Here is a 20,998-nt window from a genome sequence, read left to right as displayed (position 1 = left end):
AGTAAGCAACAAATTTTGGGCTCAATTGTGATCATAAGTGGAGTAGTACCTATAGTAAGTCTGGCATTTGCCTTGCAATGTTTTCCCAAAGCCTACTACTTGTTCTTTTAGAATGGTACGGGTACTATTATTTGAACCAGTTATATAGTTTCTTTATGGTAATTCATTCCTAAAAAACTACCCAATTATTTTAGCATATTAAATCCTGAAAAAATTCAGTACGTAGGAATAATTTATAAGTATCCTGTTTCAGTGAACATTTGATGACCGATTCTTTCAATTGTTTGGTTGAGGTGGTAACCATAGTTCCCTCTAAGCTGAGCAGTGAGCCATGGCGCACTTAAAAATCATCATCAACTCAGAGTTTTCCAAACCTGCCCAGAAGCCGAGAGGGAAAGAGTGAGAGGGAAGGAGAGAGAGGAAGAGAGGAAGAGAGAGAAACAGATAGAAAAAAGAGAGGAAGGAAAAGAGAAAGAAAAAGAATGGGAGTAAGGAAGAGAGAAAGAAAATCAAAATCTAGTTTGAAACTAGCTCAACTATTTAAGTGGCATTTTGATATTGACAGAGTTGCCCTATTATGAGCTCACTGTTATAGACACACAGTACAGTATTTTATTTTGAAATTCTCTGAGGCAAAACAGGGTGAGTTTTTTATTTATTTATTTATTTATTATTTCTGTGCCGCCCAGTCCCGAAGGGACAGCCGCTCAGACACTATACTTTTCCGCCCACCCCCCCAAAAAAAAAATTAGAGGGAACACTGGTGGTAACCCAAATATAATTTCCTGCAATTTCTTTGTGAGACTCAAATCCCAATATTGAATTCCTCCCTGAGAGATTTTTCTGCCTTTTGTCAACATCATGCAGCAATTTAGAGCAAGAAATCGGTGTTCTGAAGCAGCACTTGGAAGAATCAATAGAAACCGAGATGACTTCCCACAAGCATCTAAAGAATATGGTCATCTTGGCTGAAAATATAGCTGAAGAACGTGATCAGCTTCTAAACAGGGTAATCAAATGAATCAAAGATACACTTAATTTATTTAAGGAGCAAAAGCATGAGTGACGTTGGGCCGGGCAGGGAAAATAAGAAGGTTTGTATTCACCACCTTGAGTTATTTGTAAAAATAGTAAAGGCAGGATATAAATAAAGAAATATACATATTGTCTAAAACACTTTCAAGAAGCTGGTTTTATGAAGGATCTCTGGATAATATCCTAGGGAGCTTTTATCAGCTAGATAATACTGGGTAGAGGATCATGATTTAAAGTAGGTTCTTATCCCATCTCTGAACTTACCTGGGAACTTAAAATTTGGTAGAATAATCTTTCCCCCTAAAGAAGGAAATCTTTTGAGAATTCACAAATGCCTTTTCTGATTTCCCTAGGCCAATTGTTTGGAGAAAGAGAAGGGTGGCTTTCTGAACAAAATAGAAGAAAGAAATGTACGTGTAGGAAAATTAGAAGATAAAGTCAAGGTAAGCACCTCCTTTTAAACATTTGCAGGATATATATGTAGTATGGTATCCGTTACTGATTTTTCCAGAGCAGAATCAAACACATAAGCTTTTTTGAAAATGTGGAAGTAGGACAGATGAGAACATGACACTCTGGACAAAACAGGCTATTTTGTGGTCAAATCTTCCTTGGAAGCTCTCAAGCTGCTTTTTAAAATTCAGAGTTACTTCTGGAAATTTCAAAATCTTCCCTGGAATGGCCTCGTCCAGAAGTGGGCTCAGCATGGCCTGGAGTAGAATGAATTTTGCACATCTGTATCCATAACAAATACCTCACAAGGCTGGAAATTGATAGTGCTGGTGTTTTAATTGTATTTAGAGATACAGTGATCCCCCGGGTATTGCGACCCCGATCATTGCGAAATGGCTATATGGCGATTTTGCAACCCGGAAGTAAAAACACCATCTGCGCATGCGCGCCCTTTTTTCTATGGGCACGCATGCGTAGATGGCGCCGGGCAGATCAGCTGCTGGGCGGCTTCCCTAGGTCTTCCCCCTCTTGCTGGCGGGAGGGCGAGCGGCGGGCATCAGCGAGGAGTTTCCCCACCGCCCACACAAACTCCTCGCTGCCGCCCGCCCGCCCTTCGCCCGCCCACGCCGTTCATTCTCGCCGCTTCCCAGCTGAGTCCTGAAGCGAATTTGCTTCAGGACTCAGCTGGGAAGCGGCGCGAGCGAGCGCGAGCGAACGGCTTGTCCGCCGCCCGCTCGCGCATCGCCCGCCCACGCCGTTCATTCTCGCCGCTTCCCAGCTGAGTCCTGAAGCGAATTCGCTTCAGGACTCAGCTGGGAAGCGGCGCCCGCTCGCGCATCGCCCGCCCATGCCGTTCATTCTCGCCGCTTCCCAGCTGAGTCCTGAAGCGAATTCGCTTCAGGACTCAGCTGGGAAGCAGCGAGAATGAACGGCGTGGGCGGGCAATGCGCGAGCGGGCGGCGGACAAGCTGAGTCCCCTTCCCAGGAACCCCAATCTTCGGCTCCTCGCTAGCGCTGCGGAAGTAAAAACACCATCTGCGCATGCGCAGATGGTGTTTTTACTTCCGCAGCGCTACTTCGCGAAAACCCGATCATTGCTAGGGGTCCTGGAACGGAACCCTCGCAATGATCGGGGGATCACTGTATATCTATTTTCACTTTATCAAGACATGGCTACTTAACAGAGATGCAGTTCAGTAGGTTCTGACAAGTTCTGGAGAACTGGTAGCGGATATTTTGAACGGTTTGGAGAACTGGCAAATACCACCTCTGGCTGGCCCCAGAGTGGGGAGGGAATGGAGATTTTGCAATATCTTTCCCCCAGGAGTGGGGAGGGAATGGAGATTTTGCAATATCCTTCCGCTGCCCCACTCACCAAGCCACTCTCAGCAAGCCACACCACGCTCACCAAACCACATTTACAGAACCAGTAGTAAAAAAATTGAATTCCATCACTGCTACTCACTAACGAATCAGGTGAAACAATGCCGAGCGTTATCACTATCCTTATTAGCTAAACAAAACAAAGTTGAGCATCTGAGTTCTGAATGATGCTTCAGCTGCTTTGACAAAGAAGACCCATGTGCTCTTTTCCCGTTGCCCCTGACAATATTTATTTATTTTATTTATTTATTTATTGGATTTGTATGCCGCCCCTCTCCATGAACTCGGGGCGGCTAACAACAGTGGTAAAAACAACATGTGACAATCCAATACTAAAAACAGCTAAAACCCCTTGTTATAAAACCAATCATACATACAAACATACCATGCATAAATTATAAAGGCCTAGGGGGAAAGAATATCTCAGTTCCCCCATGCCTGACGGCAGAGGTGGGTTTTAAGGAGCTTACGAAAGGCAAGGAGGGTGGGGGCTATTCTAATCTCTGGGGGGAGCTGAACCTAATTTTGCACCTAAATACTTCATTGGGCTTCAATTCATACAGTCAAATTTATCCATTTCTCGGCTAATCTTTGTGGTGGTTTTGAACATACATTGATGTGGGGTTTTTTACTACTGTTGTTTTCTTGACATGGATCCCTGCAATTCCCCCCCACCCAAAAAAAATAATAATTCTGAAATCCATTTAATGACTTGAACATGAGAAGCAGAAGTTTGCTTAATTCGGCAATGCCAGAGTGGTCAGTCGGATGCTTTTAGGGCCGAAGTCTTCAAATCTGGCAACTTTAAGACTTGTGGACTTCAACTCCCAGAATGACCACCCAACTGGAGGAGTCATGGAAGCAGGTACAAGGAGATCTGGACTGCTTCCTGCAGCTCTGCCACCGCCTGGGCTGCGTGCCCAACTTGGGGGCTCTCCACGAGTGGGGCAACTGGCTGACCCCCGTGCTTGGAGCCGGGCTGGCCAATTGCTGTAACAGCACCTGTATTGCTGCCTTGGGTAGAAGCTGCCCACCGTCTCGCATGACCAGCAGGAGGTGGCCAGTTGCAGGGTGAGGAGGTTGCCTGGGGAAGGCGGCTTGGTCCAGCTTGCAAGCAGGGCTCTGGGAAGGCAGGGCAGGCTGTAAGCTGAGACTGGGCATAGAGGGGAATTCCCAACCTGAGATCTGGACGGTTATAGCCCGTTCTCGACATACCTGTACAACAGTTGGTTTAGTTACTGTTCAAAGTTTCAAGGGCACCGAAAAAAGGAACTTGGGACAGGGACCATTCCATGGAGAGAATGGAGAATCCCTTGTGGAGTGGAGTCTGGCCAACTGATTGGAGCTAGCAGAGTGTTTACTGGCAAAATGTCCTTCCTGTTGCCACAGTGGAGTTTTACTCAGTAGATATATTCTCAGTATGCTCAGAGAGAGAAATATCTGCCTCTACGTAGGATCAAACACACAGCCTCCTGATTGTGAGGTGAGAGCTCCATCTCTAGGCCTCTGCATCACCCAGTTACACTTCCCTATAACCTCCTGAAAAAAGTGGCATGCCCCTGCTTAGATTGTGTTCATCCATACCACCAACTGCAAGAACTCTGAGTTCCTTTCCAGCCCTGTGAACCCACATTTTATTTAGAAGGATGGTATCTGGAGGTTTTTGCAACATGCAAGAGTGCTAAAATGTGCCAGCTGCTTGGAGTAGCTATTATTTTCAGATAAAGATGGGTGACACCAGATTATTCAAATCAAATTGCAAAAGGTAGATGCTGACTTTTAAACAAGATTTTAAACAAGACATTTGTATTGTGAATTCGGACAAGGTTTTCAGAAGTAATTCTTCATCTCCCTTGTAAAGCAGCAGGTATTAGTATGCTCTAGCCTAAAACGTTGTTGCATGCTCCTTTTTAAACTGATAGAATTGTCTGTTGCAGAATATGGCAGCGCATACAATAAAAGAGAACTCCCTCTTTAGCGTACCAGCTTCATAACCATATACAATGTATGGATACATAGCCCACATACATAAAACTGTTCATCTTAATTGAGCAAAGCACTATGCATCGATATACAAGTGATATCTAAACTTTATCAGAGAAATCTACATTGCCAGAAATAGCCTAGTTTATTGTCAGACCACAGCACAAATAGAGCTATATATTTTATTATCAAACATTGGTTAGAGAGCCGTCCAATTTGCAAGAGAGTGAAGAGTTCAAAAATTGCAGTCTTTGATCTCTCCTGCCTCCTTAGCAGAGCAAGAGATAAATTCATAGCTGCTTTCCTCAACAAAGCCATGAATTAAATTAAGCATGGCCTTAGTTTAACAAAGCAATTTTACTCTTATCCCCCTGTTGATGTAACAATCTGGGGAGTAAGGAAAATAACTTCAGGCTGCTTTCTCGGGGGAAATTCTTCTCACTAACGTCTGGTCCAACTTGTGATTGAGTAAGAGGCAACCTTTAAAATATATTAAAGGGCTGCATTCAGAGACATCAGCTCAATTTGTGCTCCTTCTAGTCATCCAGTGCTTTGAATATTGCATTTTCAAGATGCCAGACTTCTCCCACATAAAGATTTTATTTTTTTAGAAAGATCATCTTTATTCATTTCTGTAATCAGAAAAATGGAATGTTGAAAACACCAGTTCATAGACCGATGTCCTCCTCCTTTTTACTTACAGTCACATTTTTTTTTAAAAAACCTCATTGTGTAGACTTCGATCTGTCTCAATATCCTTTTCCTGTCTGGCATCAATTTCTAGAAGAACAGTCGCACATTCCCTGGCAGAGGCACTGACAAAAACCGTACACAAGACATACAGTCAGACTGGATGGCACGAGACTGACGCAGACAATTCCCAGAGTGACTTTCTGAATCACTAATAAATAGATACCAAGAGGCAAAGAACCGAAGTAAAAAAAGCCAAGCAGCCACACTAGTATTCTGGGGATGTGATTACAAAGTTTGGAGAAAACATCTTGGTCTAATTGGTTGGTGGAATTGACAGATTCGGAGTCCAAGCTGTGATCTGTGTAATAATCCGAGAGGGTGTTTTGGCTGGAAGTCCGGGGGGAATCCCTCTGTACTTCCATGATGGTTATCACCAGGCAGTTTGATGAGCCACGCGAAGGACTTGACGAAGAAGCCAAGTTCTTTGGGGTCAGGAGAACTTCCTTGCACTCTGAATTCCATGTTGACCTATCTTTGGTTACGAGTCTAGACAAGATGTTCAAATCATCAGGGAGCCCTTCTACTTCTTCTTCTTGTAGTTCTGTCTCATGCCGGCAGAAAGGGCAGCTAATGCGAAGCGAGCCGCTTCCTACCTGACGGATTTTAGTTAGGCATTTTGCACACACTCGGTGGTGGCAGTCCAGGAGTTTGGGCTTGCGACTCTGGAGGTTGAATTTCTGGTAACAGATTTTGCACTCCAGCTCCTCGTTCAGCACTTTTTCTTCCCCGTCAGTTTGAGGATAATTCATCTTCCCGTTAGGCACACTGTCAAAAGAGAACAGCAGTGAGTTTCCCTACTCATTTTTTTATCAGGCCTTTTTCCTAATGGTGTAATATTTCTGTCGTTGCATTTGTATGTTTATGGTAAAAGGGGATGAGTTAAAATTGATGAAATCCGTTCACATTTCTCGTTGTGACTACGTTATATTTAACTTCATATAATTTTACAAAGTTATTTTTTTCTCACCTGTTTTATAATCTCCTGGAAGTTGTTTCTCCAACAACCGATTATGGGACATATTCAACCTTTTCTTGACTGTGCAATATTTACAACTTTTGCTCAAATTATTTTCTGGTGTCATTTTCTTCAAAGCACAACTGTAATTATTAACTCAAAAGTTGAGGAAAAACTAATCTTGCTTCCTGTTGTTTCCCAAGCCAAAATATGTAGAGGCGTGGAAAGTTATCTTATTGCTGCCATGATATTGGTCCTTTCACAATTGTATTATTTACTCTACTGTAGTGGCACTAGTTTTCCAGGATTTTAGATAGCACTGGGAAAAACTTCTAGCTGAAAAAGGGGATTGAAGACTAGCTTCAATTCTGGAAGTTGACGTACACACACCTTAAATTTCTCAAGGTTGAGAAACACTAAACTAAAGTAATAGTCTGTGGGGAAAAAAATGATTAAACTACTGTGAGACTTCCTCAGATGTATCCTTTCATACTGGGAAGTTAGAGAAAGAGGTGAGCCCAATACGAGTTGATGAACCTTATACCCTGTTTCCCCGATAGTAAGACACCCCTGATTGTAAGACGTATCGGGGGTTTCAGGGGGGTCAGCTAATATAAGCCATACCCCGAAAGTAAGACATGGGATGTCTTACTTTCGGGGAAACACGGGGTACAGTAGAACCTCGACATACGTCCCCCCCCGCCGTCGTCCCCCCCCGCCGCCACCTGCAAACGCTCTGCCAGGCGGCTCTCCCCGCTCCGCGCCTCCTTTATCTCTGGGTCTGCGGAGGGAGGGTTCCGGCCTTCCGAAGCGGCGCTGGGCGAAAGGGGGCGGGCGGGCAGCGGCGGAAGGTGAGAGGTGCCTCTTCAATATGCCGGAGAGCCGGAGAAGGGGGTGTCCGGACCCCCCCCACCCCCAGCAGAAGCCAAGGACCCCCAGAGTGGGGCGGCAGGTGAGGCGACCGCCTCTCCGCTCGCCAAGTGCCGCGGGGAAGTGCCGCTCGCCAAGTGCACCTCTTCGCGCGCTCGATCTGCCGGAGAGCCGGAGAAGGAGGCACCTCTCGCCTTCTGCTGCTGGCCGCCCGCCCTCTTTCGCCCAGCGCCGCTTGAAAGGAACCCCCCCCTTTCCACCCCTTGTCGCCCGAGACGAGGTCGGGGCGCTTCCTTCCCATTGCCGCTCTCTTCAGATCCTCCTCCCCTCGCTCTGGGTGAGCAGCGCAGCGTGGCGGCGGTGATGGAGGAGGAGGAAGAGGAGGAGAACGAGGGTGGCTGTCGCCCTTGAGGAGGCTGCCCTGGAGCCCTGAGGTTGAACTTGGAAAAGGGCTCACGAGATTCCTGTCCCGCGTCTGCCCTTCTGGACTCTGGGGAGATGCCGCCTTCGACAATTTTTTTCCAATATAAGACATACCCCGAAAGTAAGACATAGTGGGGCTTTTGGGGATAAAAAGAAAGTAAGACACTGTCTTACTTTCGGGGAAACACGGTAGTAGCAATTTGACTTTCCATTTTATCTTGTATCTCGGAACCGTTCATTGAAACATTACATTGTGTTCTACCCTTCTTTCCCAATTATTCGGGTGACATTGCATAGCATCTGAACCTAGATAAAGGTTGATGTCCTACATTCATTTAAAATAATGTTTACAGAATAAATTATTTTTACCCAAACAAGTTTTTTTTTAAATTAATGTCCAGTGAAAGAAAAAAGAAAAAAAAGAAACTTCTTCATTTACCTCATTAACTGCTTAAAGGTCCTCAAAGACACCACTGGTATTCAGGAAGCCCATTTAAGCAGTGCACCTAAATGCATCAAGCTATTCCTGGATTAGCTGTTTTACTACCCGGGGAGCCTTCAGAATGGAATCAAGTGCAGTCTAGTCTCTGGTCTGATTAAACTGTCATAGAATCTAGGTTTTTATCCAGATTAGATTAAACAATAGTTAAAACAATGTACAGTGAACCCTCGATCATCGCGAGGGTTCCGTTCCAGGACCCCACGCGATGATCGATTTTTAGCGAAGTAGCGGTGCGGAAGTAAAAACACCATCTGCGCTTGCGCAGATGGTGTTTTTGCTTCTACTGCCGCCCGCCCTTCGCCCGCCCACCCCGTTGCTCGCACAACGGCTTCCCTGGGTGCCCGCTCGCTTGGGAACATCCCAGCTTCGCTCCCCAGCTGGGAAGCGGATCTAGGGAGTCCCCACCGCGCGCGCGTTGCTGGGGAAAGCGCGCGCGCTTGGGAACATCCCAGCTTCGCTCCCCAGCTGGGGAGCGGATCTAGGGAGTCCCCACCGCGCGCGCGTTGCTGGGGAAAGCGCGCGCGCTTGGGAACATCCCAGCTTCGCTCCCAGCTGGGGAGCGGATCTAGGGAGTCCCCCACCGCGCGCGCGTTGCTGGGGAAAGCGCGCGCGCTTGGGAACATCCCAGCTTCGCTCCCAGCTGGGGAGCGGATCTAGGGAGTCCCCCACCGCGCGCGCGTTGCTGGGGAAAGCGCGCGCGCTTGGGAACATCCCAGCTTCGCTGGGAGCGAAGCTGGGATGTTCCCAAGCGCGCGCGCTTTCCCCAGCAACGCGCGCGCGGTGGGGACTCCCTAGATCCGCTCCCCAGCTGGGAGCGAAGCTGGGATGTTCCCAAGCGCGCGCGCTTTCCCCAGCAACGCGCGCGCGGTGGGGGACTCCCTAGATCCGCTCCCCAGCTGGGAGCGAAGCTGGGATGTTCCCAAGCGCGCGCGCTTTCCCCAGCAACGCGTGCGCGGTGGGGACTCCCTAGATCCGCTCCCCAGCTGGGGAGCGGAGCTAGGCTGCCCCAAGCTCGCGCGCGCCGCCCGCCCGCCCACGCTGTTGCCGGCTCCGCTTCCCAGCTGGGAAGCGGAGCTAGGGTGCCCCAAGCTCTCGCTCCAGCCCACCGCCGCTGGGGTCTTACGGGGCAAGAGGGGGAAGACCCAGGGAAGCCTCTGCCCGGCGGGGAAACTCCACCATCTACGCATGCGTGGAAGGGCACGCATGCGTAGATGGTGGAGTTTACTTCCGGGTTGCAAACTAGCGAAATAGCCCTTTCGCGATCCTTGAGGACGCGAAACTCGAGGGTTCACTGTATATCATAACCAGCTACAACGTAAATTTTAAAAATGAAAAGATTTTAAGGATGCATCTATGGGCTGACTCAAAATAGATGGTCCAGTATGATCTAATCACATTTTCAAATGCTTATTGGCATCAGGTTCAAACATAGCAAATGTACTGGATGAAACTATTGCATCTGGTCCTGTCTTGGGAACCTTTAGCCAAGGAATGTCTTGGAGTAAAATGTGCTGTATATGACTACATATCCCCATGAAATTCCAACATCCCCCAAATCCTAAATGACAACTAGCCTCACATTCTTTATAATAACCAAGTTCTTAATATTCTGAGAGATAGATTCTCGTGATAGATAGTTTCAAGCATCGAGAGGTGAAATGGGCGCACACATCCAAATACTATTGAAATCTCCTTCAATAGTTATGTATCAACTCATGTGTGAAATTTTACAGGATGCATAATTCAATGTTACTTCATTTTTGTTTTATTCATGAAAATGAAGCGCTGACTCTCCAACTGTAGACCTGAAGGAGGAATATAGCCTTCACCATCAGAGTAGTTGTTAACCTATCACTCTGCACTTATTGACAGGAAAATACTTGGTTCTTTCCTTTCCGACGTGATGACAGTGGTGCATTCTAATTAATTTTGATTATGCAGAACCTAATGCAATACTTGTCCCAAAATAGCTTTAAAATCTCCATTTGCACATCAGGCTTTTTCTAGGGAAGGCATATTAAGTGCGAGAGAAAGGAAAAAAAGAGTTACATTCCAGTATTCTAGAGGGAGAACAAATGCATAGCCATCACTGTAACAGAAGCATCAATTTGCAAAGCAAAGGTTGTTTCTTTTTTCCTTCCTGTGCTTAGATTAAAGGACAAATAACCCCTAATGTAGAGTCACATCTCTTTTATCATTACTTCGGCAGCGATAATTAAAACTGGACAGTTGACCTTGTAGAGAAGCAGGTGTGTTTAAAAGTCCAGCTGTTCATCCTGTTTAGTCAAGCCAATATTTGGCTTTGAAGCTATTGAGAACTGCCTTTCGGGGAGGAATAGACAATAAAGCAGTGACATCTTTGTCTTCATTGGCAAGCTGCATGTTAGTAAACATACTCGAAGAAAGATGACCCAATCATCTTTCTTCGATCTCACCTACCTGATTTGTTCTCCGAACTGGCCATCCCGTGACTCAGGACGAAGGAGCAGCCGAGAGAAAGAACCATCTTCCTCCCCTGGTTACGATCCATCTATGTCCCTGCAAGTAGCCCGAGAGCTGTGCTTTGAACTGGATTCTGTTCCCAACTCTCACAGGTGCAAGAAAAGATGATGGCAGACATGTGCAGGGACCTCAAAGTCAAATCGGAAGAGCAAGAGCAAGAGCAGGAATTTGCTGGGAAAGAACATCAGTACCAGAGACAAATGAAGCACCTCCAGCAGCTGGTGCGAGACAAACAAGATTCCCTCGAAGAAGCTCTGAGGGAGAAGAAGTAAGTTAATCCAAGGCTCCTTCCATAAACAAATTACATCCAAATGGTTTAGAAGAGTGGGAAAGAGGGGGGGGGGGGTTAGCGGTTAGAATGCAGAACTTGCTGTAAAGAGCCCCACCTGGCGTACTCTGTCTGCACTTCGCTCTTCTTCCTCTTGTCTGCTGGATTGAAAATGCCACTCTCCCTCCCTGCCTCCCCCCCTCTGCCTACGAAACCTTAGAAACATAGAAGACTGACGGCAGAAAAAGACCTCATGGTCCATCTAGTCTGCCCTTATACTATTTCTTGTATTTTATCTTAGGATGGATAGATGTTTATCCCAGACATGTTTAAATTCAGTGACTGTGGATTTACCGACCACGTCTGCTGGAAGTTTCTTCCAAGCATCTACTACTCTTTCAGCAAAATAATATTTTCTCACGTTACTTCTAATCTTTCCCCCAACTAACCTCAGATTGTGCCCCCTTGTTCTTGTATTCACTTTCCTATTAAAAACACTTCTCTCCTGAATCTTATTTAACTCTTTAACCTATTTAAATGTTTCGACCATGTCCCCCCTTTCCCTTCTGTCCCCCAGACTATACAGATTGAGTTCATTAAGTCTTTCCTGATATGTTTTATGCTTACCTTGAAGGAAGTAATTGATTGCAACGGAGGATAACCCACTTAACAAACCCTGCCTTTTGCTTGTCGCCTTGTCTTCCTGAAGAGGCGCAAGACGGACAGGCGTGATTAACTTTTGAACTCTGTTTCAGTCCTTCTCTCCAGAGTGGCCCTATGCTGGCTGACCTCTTAGTCAACAGTGGAGAGTCTAAGGATAAAGTTTTGGGGATTAGGTGATGATAGTACAGAGTCAGGTGGTGAGTTCCAGGCATCAACTACTCGGTTACTAAAGTCATATTTCTTGCAGTCGAATTTGTTCGAAGAGTAACAGAAAGAAAAAATTATTGATTGGTGGTGGGGTTGTTTTTGAGCATCTGTAGCTTGGCAACGAGAATCAGAAGTGCTGGGCTAATTTTCAATGCTGTTGTTGATTTGTTCCCACCAGCTTATTTAAAGACAACATTTGTTGTCTGGGAAATTATTCCCAACAGATAGAAATTTCAGCAACACATTAAAACTAACGTCAGGGAACAGACAGCCTTAACTCCTTCTTCTTCTTCTTCTTCTTCTTCTTCTTCTTCTTCTCCTCCTCCTCCTCCTCCTCCTCCTCCTCCTCCTCCTCCCCCTTCTTCTATAGAAGGAGGGATGCGTTGCGTAACCCTTGTAAAACCATTGTATTACATGAATGAACAGTCAATAGAACAAGCAATTAAGCTGGCTATACCATTTTAAAGACTCATCTCCCGCTTTGCACAAAAACTTTTGGTTGGTTTACTTGGGTTTATATCGTATGTAACATTGAAGTTACATGAATCTGCGGAGAGGGGCGGCATACAAATCTAAACAAATAATAAATAAATAAATAAATAAATAAATAAATAAATAAATAAATAAATAAATAAATAAATAAATAAATAAATAAATAAATAATGGAATTGAGTTTGTAAATCAGAGCATCGTCTTCTGAGAATTGTGCTCGAACCTCGAGGTGATGAGAGCATGAGTGGCTGTGAGCAGTGACTCCCGGTCCAAATTGGGGATACATTAAAGCAATCAGGATCATTATAAAATTCATAGTATAACAGTATAGTGTCTGTATAATAGCATATTGATCATGTACTGCACCATTGATATGGCACAGTGGTTAGACTGCAGTATTGCAGGCTAGATCTGCCCACTGCCAGGAGCTCGATCCTGACTGGCTCAAGATTGACTGAGCCTTCCATCCTTACGAGGTTGGTTAAATGAGGACCCAGGTATGCTGACTCTGTAAACCACTTAAAGCAGAAGATCCCTAATTTGTGGATTGACACTGTGCCACGCCATGCCAGAAACTGGACCACACAAACAAGCAATGCCCCATCCACAGGATGCAGGCACTACGTGACATTACAGCCCCCTCTGGTCTGCAGGGAAAAAATTCTCTCCATGGTGCCCAAAAGACTTAGAAAGTGTTATAAAGCATGATAAAGAGGTATATAACTCTAGATGCAATTGCTGTTGCCATCTAGTTTTGGCTGATCTTGAATGATGATCGTATGAGGAGAAGACCCAAAGCTAAAAAGACAAAAGAATGCAAACCAGCTATAGATGAAAGCCATGTCATTTCTTCGGCTATGGAGAAATTTAGCCAAGCTTTGCTTTTTTAAGTTTTCCATTCTTTAAAGAAAAAAGAGATGTTGTCGTTTCTCTGTCTGTACAGCAAATCAATATCTTATTATTTGCTGTCTTGCAACCTCATTAGCTTTGAAGAATCTCAAGAAACTGCAAAGCGGATGGGGATAATTGACAACTTGATAGAGTTGTTTGTCTGTAAAGTCTTCCACCTTGAACGAAAATTTCTAGACCTCTAGGAAGTAAGTCAATTTTAGCAGTAGATGGTCTTGACTATCCAACTCAAATTGTAGACCATGCCACCAGGTGAAAGGCAGTTTTAGAAACACACTAAGGAACACAATTGTAGCCCTCAAAAGATTTGGACTGAATTGACTTCAAGAAAGAAAAATCTTTGCATACATAAGCCTAAGCACCCTATAATAGACTGTCTGGTCCTAAAACACCAAATTTTCTTAGGAGAAAAATTCAACCTATGGCAGGGGTCTCCAACCTTGGCATCTTTAAGACTTGTGGATTTAAATTCCCAGAATTCCTTAGACCCCCTCACCTATGAAATTATAAAGTAGGTATTTACCTTATTTATAAACTAAGCTAAATTAAACAGGAGGGTGAGCAGAATTGAATATTATTGAAATCTATTTAGACTTATGTTCCACACATAAATGTAATATTTGCACCCAGGAAGGTTACATGATTAATTTACATAATTATTCTTATTATGTTTTCAATCTTTTACAGCTAGATTACAATTCTCAAACCGGGGCCATGCTGGACAGCACATACAATGCAGCTTTTGAATTGTATGTGCAAGATTGAATTAGGACAAGACAACGCAACATTTATAAGATGTGACAGGGCTAAGGTTTTTGATAACTGCTGAACTGCTGAAAAGATTTATTGGTGCAGAGATAGATTTTCAAGAGCAGAAGATTAATGCAGATCTGTTTACTTATTTATTTATTTATCTATTTATTAGATTTGTATGCCGCCCCTCTCCATAGACTCGGGGCGGCTCACAACATACAATAAAACAGTTCACAACAAATCTAATAAATTTAAAAAATTTAAAAAAAAACATTATTAAACCACACTTACACACAGACATACCATACATAAATTGTATAGGCCTGGGGGAGTGGGGAATGCCTCAATTCCCCCATGCCTGACGACAGAGGTGAGTTTTAAGGAGTTTACGGAAGGCAAGGAGGGTGGGGGCAGTTCTAATCTCCGGGGGAAGCTGGTTCCAGAGGGCTGGGGCCACCACAGAGAATGCTCTTCCCCTGGGTCCCGCCAAGTGACATTGTTTAGTTGACGGGACCCGGAAAAGACCCACTCTGTGGGACCTTACTGGTCGCTGGGATTCGTGCAGCAGAAGGCAGTCCCTGAGATAGTCTGGTCCGGTGCCATGAAGGGCTTTATAGGTCATAATCAACACTGTACTGTACTGTACTGTACTGTACTGTACTGTACTATACTATACTATACTATACTATACTATACTATACTATACTATACTATACTATACTATACTATACTATACTATACTATACAGTACTATATATTTATAAGGAAGTGACTGCATCCCTGAATTTTGATAATCGTATTCGTAATGAGAATTTTAGCAGTAAAAATCTCCGTCTTTGCATACATGAACCCTTGAGATAAAATAGCTCATCTTATCACAAATTGGTGGCCTCCAGATTTGTTGAGCTGCAACCCCCATAATTCAATACATTTGGGCATCCCAAGTTGGGAATCTGCTGTATCTCAACAGGTGTCAACACCTGCAAAATGGACCGTTCAAATAAATGAACGGTATAGAGATTCCTTAACTCTTGCTCATTCATTGATCCATGATGTCATTAATAAGAGAAAAGAAAATGAAGGGCAATTCTTTGTGATGTTTTCTGAACTTGCTGCAGATAAGAGGATGAAAATACGAGAACATTTGATTGAACATTAGCTTAGAGCTCCTTAGTCATTCTTGTTTAGAGTACACGGTAGTCCTTTACTATCAGGCAAGATACTAAAATCAATGTAATTGTTCTGACTGTACTGATTGATCGTTTACCTCCCAAGGTGCTGCTTAAACATGGAGGGCAAGGGGCATGCAAACCTAGCCCATCCTTTTCCTTTTTTTCCTCTCTTCTCAGAGAACTGGAAAATGAACTTGAAGTTGTTTGGGAATCTACCACCAGAGAAACCCTGAGGATGAAGGAATTCCTGAAAAGTTCTTTGCAGAGGAACACATAGATGTTGCTCAAGGCTGCTTGCGAATCGCCGGCGAATCGCCATTAACTGACATTTCTCAGAAAGTCTTGCTGGGTGGCTACTTTAGCCACTGGGATGTGGAGGTGTCCCCCTCACCCCCTCAAGTTACGAAGCAAGAAGACTAAATATTAAGGAAGGGGATGTCTCTGCTTCATCCCAGGTAAAACAGGGTTGGAAGAAACAAACATAAAAGAGCAAACGGGAATCTGCTCAGAAGCAAAGTATGATTTACCAGTCGGGTTGAAAGCACTTCATGGCTGCAATTAGCTTTGTATGATAAGGGACCCCCCAAAGCCCTAAGAAGCATGTTATATGCTAAAAAGTACCATATTTTTCAGAGTATAAGACACATTTCAGTTTTGGAGGGGGAAAATAAGGAAAATAATCTGCTTACTAGATATTCATCTGACTAGTGTCCTTAGTCTGGTCAGCTTCAGCACATTATTTTATACCCTAATTAGGGCTTTAAAAAAATTAGAGAGAGTAACAACAAGAGAGCTTGCAAGCCAGTAAGAACTGGGAACATCATTAGCACTTGGAAAGAAACATTCGGAGTACGTAGATCAATTTAAAAAACCTGAAAGATTTAGAGCTTGGAAAACATTCTTCGCAGAGAGTAACAATGAAAGAGCTTGCAAGCCGGTAAGAGCTGGGAACATTGTTAGCACCTAGTTAGGGCTGGAAAGAAACTTATTTGGAGCAAGTTAGAGAAATGAAAAAAAGCCTGCAAAGACTTAGGGCTTGGAAAACATTATTCGCAGAGAGTAACAATGAAAGAGCCTGCAAGGTAAGAGCTGGGAAGATCGTTAGCAGCTAGTTAGGGCTGGGAAAGAAGAGCTGCATTCAGAATATAAGACGCACCTAAATTATCAGCCTATTTTAGGGAGGAAAAAGGTGTGTCTCATACTCCAAAAATTACAGTATGTTTCTTGCCTTGACGGTTACAAAGAACATACAGTGGTATCTCGGTACTCACCGTTAACTGATACCAGAAAGAGCAATGAGTACCAAAACAAATGAGCACCAAATAATTTTTTCTCCATAAGGAATAATGTATTTATTGTTGGTGTCATAAGACTGCCGACACCGACAATTTCTAGCTTGTGTGTTGAGTACTAAACAAATTATGATCACCGGGACAAAATGTTCAGGTCAAAATGTTTTGAATACCGATTTCTATGAGTTTCAAAGCCGTTGAGTACCAAGGTGACCACTGTACAGATTCAGTGCTTCAAAAAAGGTAGAATTCTCTCAATAAAAATTCCAATTAATAGGCAGGGCAGCAAAGTTTCTAGATGACCTGCTTTACCTATCTGCAATTCTAAGAACACCTTCCTGGAAGAAGCCCCATTAAATATAGTATTTAATGGAAGCCAGAATTAAATAGTGCTGCTAATATGACAGATGCCTAAACCAAAGAAAAATGTTTTTGAATTGATTTTATATCATTTTTGCACTCTTTATTAAGCAGCTAGAGATTTGGGGGATAAAATAGCTGAACTGAGCCTTACTTTAGCTGAACTCTTACAAAAAAGAGAAGAATATATAATATCTAGTCTTTTACTGAAGAGCTGAATAGAATTTTTTGTTTTTAAAAGTTACGGTATGTCATTTCAGTTGGAGACAAAATGTAGTTGATATGTGCGGAATATATATGGAATATATACTGCTAAAAAAAATAAAAGAAACACTCAAATAACACATCCTAGATCTGAATGAATAAAATATTCTCATTGAACACTTTGTTCTGTACAAAGTTGAATATGCTGGCAACAAAATGAAATTGATTGTCAATCAGTGTTGCTTCCTAAGTGGACAGTTTGATTTCACAGAAGTTTGATTTACTTAGAGTTATATTGTGTTGTTTAAGTGTGTCCCCCCCTTTTTTTTGAGCAGTATATACAGTATATATTCATTCATTCAGATCTAGGATGTGTGTGTGTGTATGTGTATTCCAAACTTGTAAAGAACTGATAAGAACCTTTTTGGCTCTCGTCAGCTAGCCATACCCTTCTATGATTCGAACCTGGGCTGTTTTACTTTGCTAGCCAATTCTTTTACCTTGTAATTATTGCTTGGAAATAATGAATTAAGAAGTATAAGCAATATATAAAAGCAATATAAGGAAAGTCCATATAACTGTAGAGCAATAAAACTGATGAAGAGGAAAGAATAAAGTGAAAATATGTAGAACTAAACTAAATCATGGGTGGGTTTTGGAGGCAATAGCCTCATTTGATAGTTTGAATGTAAGTAGCTAGGTCATTCAATTTCCCTCAGATTTGTTACATTTCAGGGACTCTCTTACCCAAGACAATCAAGGCAGTTAGTAAGAGAGCACCAAAAAGTTGAGAAATATTATTATTATTATTATGTCAGTACAACACAGCAAATGAGATCACTATGCTGGATTTCGTATTTTATCACCAGTCGGGCGCTTCCCAAGCACCTAGGACTGTGTGATGTAGCGGCGAATTATGTTTGCCGATCCCAGTAAAGCGGCCTTTTGCAATTGACAGATGGAGATGTTGTCAATTCCGATGGTTTTCAAATGTCCGCTGAGATCCTTTGGCACTGCGCCCAGCGTGCCAAGTACCACTGGGACCACTTTCACTGGCTTATGCCAGAGTCGTTGCAGCTCAATTTTTAGGTCTTCGTATTTCACTAATTTCTCTTTGTATTTCACTAATTATTTCACATATTTCACTAATTTCTCTTTGTATTTCACTTATTATTATTATTATTATTATTATTATTATTATTATTATTATAATATTAGATTTGTATGCCGCCCCTCTCCATATTTTACAAATGCGCAATACTTAGGCAAAGCCAGGTACATATTTTATTAGGGTTCAGAAAATTGTTGAAAATAAGACCACATTCTTCTTCTTTTCTAAATCATCCAAATCTCTAAATTGATCATTCCAGATTTGCCTTCTTTGTGTTCTGTTGTAACATTTTGGTGCCTTTCAAGTTTACCAAATAATCAACCATTATCCAATAGTGCAAAAAAAGAAATAAATCAGAAAGGTTTTACTGCTATTGCAAACTGCAACCCAATACTGCTCGGATCATCTAAAAAGAAAAGAGGAATAAAAAAGGAAGGGCTGCTGAATTCTAGGAAAGGAAGGAAGGAAGGGGAGAAAAATAAATGATAGTGTCCACCTGGTCCAAGCAACTGGGTGCAGGTTAGTTTCTGCTACTCTTACAAGGAGGACACCGTACTCTGTGTCCACCTGCCTGAAGGAAAGATGGTGGGCGGCCAAAGGAATGCAGCTGGAGCGAAGAAGCGTTCAGTGAACCTCTCTTATGAAACCAGGTTGCAATGCCTCAGTCTTTCAGCCTTGAAAGACGGCGTTTCAGGGGTGACTTGATCAAAGTGTATAAAATCATGCATGGGATAGAAAGGGTAGATAGAGAAAAATGCTTTAAAAAAATTATTTTCTCTATCACCTATCAATACTAGGATGAGGGGCCCTCCCTAAAGCTCATAGGTAAGAAAGTGAGGACAAATCAAGGGAAATATTTCTTAACCCAAAGGGGCCTTGGTTTATGGGTTTCACTCCCAGAAGAGGTCGTGACAGCTGTCCGCTTGCATAGCTTCAAAGCAGGATTACAGGTTCATGGATGCCAAGTATATCGGTGGTTACTGAAACGGATGTCCATGTGCTGTCTCTATGTTGGTTGAGGCCGGCAGGATTCCCTTGAGTACCATATGCACCAAGACAAATTCCTTGTTTGTCCAATCACCCTTGGCCAATAAAATTCTTTTCTATTCTATTCTATTCTATTTGTTAGGGGTCAAGGGAAAGGGAGGGTTTTGCCTTCTTTCTGCTCAAGGTCTCCAATGACAATTGGTGGGTCACTGTGTGACACAGAATGCTGGACTCGATGGGCTTTGGCCCGACTCAGCATGGCTCTTCTTATGTTCTTATGCACGCACAGCAGACGCATGTGCACGGTCACCAGTATGCACCGGTAGCGCCAGCGACAAGGAGCCCTTCACCGGGTCCAGGGTACCATCTAAAAAGCTGTACTCCACGGCTTTCAAATTTCACTTTCAGAATACTATCCAAGGTGCTGGCTGAGTTCAGACTTTGTGAAAGTCGTAACTGTTTAGATTAATTTCCCCATAATTATTAGCTTATTTCTTTCGTTTTTCTGATGCACTCTTATGAGCATTTTGGAATTATGTTGATCTCTCTTCTTTAGAACTTCACAGAGGTGTACCACATGATTCTCGACAAATGTATATTTTCTTTTATATACACTGAGAGCATATGCACCAAGACAAATTCCTTGTGTGGCCAATCATGATTGGCCAATAAAGAAGTTCTATTCTATTCTATTCTATTCTATAAACCCAGATTGCGTTTACCTGTGCATAAACCACAGTGCTGTATTCTTTTTCATTGTTTATCTTATTGCTCTATCACAGTGATGTCAAACCTCTTTTGGCTTGGGTGCCTAAAGGGTGCGTGCACATGCAATAGTGCACATGTGCTTGCCTGCACCCATAATACAATATCCTCCCTTTTGCACATGCTCACAACCCCCATGCTGCCCTCCCCGTGCATGCGCACAGGCCTCATTGATGCCTCTAGACTTCTGGTAGGCCTGTTGGGCCATTTGGAAAGACTTCTAAAGCCTGGGGACGGTGAAAATTGGCCGAAAATAAAAATCAGCTGGCCGGTGCGCGCATGCCCACAAGAGCTGAGCCTCGCATGCCCTCAGATATGGCCCCAGATGCCACCTGTAGCACCTGTGCCATAGGTTCACCATCACTGCTCTATCATCTTACTTTGCTTCACACTCTTTTTGTTTCTTCAGAGAGGGGCGGCATACAAATCTAATAAATAAATAAAATAAATAAATAAATAAATTTTAATAGCTCCGCGGTGGCACGCGGAGCCATATCTACTGGCACACGAGCCGTTGCCCTAGCTCAGCTCCAATGTGCATGAGTGTGCCGGCCAGTTGATTTATGGCTCACCCAGTGGCTCTGGGAGGGCGTTTTTGGCTTCCACAGAGCCTCCAGGTGAATGGGGGAGGACGTTTTTACCCTCCCCTCTGGCTCAGGGAAGCCTTAGGAGCCTGGGGCAAGTGAAACAGCCTACTGGGCCCACCAAAAGTTGGGAAACAGGCCATTTCTGGCCTCCAGGGGGCAGAGGAAGCTGTTTTCGCCCTCCCCAAGGCATTGAATTATGGGGGTGGGCACTCGCGCATACGCGATAGAGCTTGCCCACGCTCTTTCGACACCCAAGGAAAAAAGGTTCACTATCACTGGATATAGTCCCACAGCAAAATAGGTAGTAAATAAATTTAACAAATAAATAAATAATATGTCCAGTCTTTAAGCATGGATGTTTATTGGCCT

General features: G+C 43.5%; 3 protein-coding genes across 4 annotated transcripts in view; 2 read left to right on the top strand and 1 right to left on the bottom strand.

Moving 5' to 3' along the window:
• Positions 1-15,778, top strand: part of CEP89 (centrosomal protein 89) — a 68,007-nt gene extending 52,229 nt beyond the window's left edge. For both annotated transcript variants that reach the window (XM_070760306.1, XM_070760307.1), the window contains 4 exons: positions 868-1,009; positions 1,389-1,478; positions 10,952-11,127; positions 15,501-15,778. In XM_070760306.1, coding sequence (XP_070616407.1) covers positions 868-1,009; positions 1,389-1,478; positions 10,952-11,127; positions 15,501-15,600 — 508 coding nt within the window. In that variant the 3' untranslated portion in view covers positions 15,601-15,778. The remainder of the gene's footprint in view (positions 1-867; positions 1,010-1,388; positions 1,479-10,951; positions 11,128-15,500) is intronic.
• LOC139171853 (E3 ubiquitin-protein ligase RNF182-like) lies at positions 5,628-6,365 on the bottom strand. The gene has a single exon (XM_070760310.1). The coding sequence runs from the start codon at positions 6,354-6,356 to the stop codon at positions 5,628-5,630; it is 729 nt and encodes a 242-aa protein (XP_070616411.1). The 5' UTR covers positions 6,357-6,365.
• Positions 15,694-20,998, top strand: part of SLC7A9 (solute carrier family 7 member 9) — a 42,709-nt gene continuing 37,404 nt past the window's right edge. Inside the window, exon 1 of the mRNA XM_070760309.1 lies at positions 15,694-15,778. The gene's annotated coding sequence lies outside the window, so the exon portion shown is untranslated. The remainder of the gene's footprint in view (positions 15,779-20,998) is intronic.

Source organism: Erythrolamprus reginae, chromosome 9 (assembly GCF_031021105.1).
Source record: "Erythrolamprus reginae isolate rEryReg1 chromosome 9, rEryReg1.hap1, whole genome shotgun sequence".
Taxonomy (NCBI): Eukaryota; Metazoa; Chordata; class Lepidosauria; order Squamata; family Dipsadidae; genus Erythrolamprus; species Erythrolamprus reginae.
The sequence above is the reverse complement of the archived record's forward strand: the minus strand, read 5'-3'. Positions and strand labels throughout refer to the sequence as shown.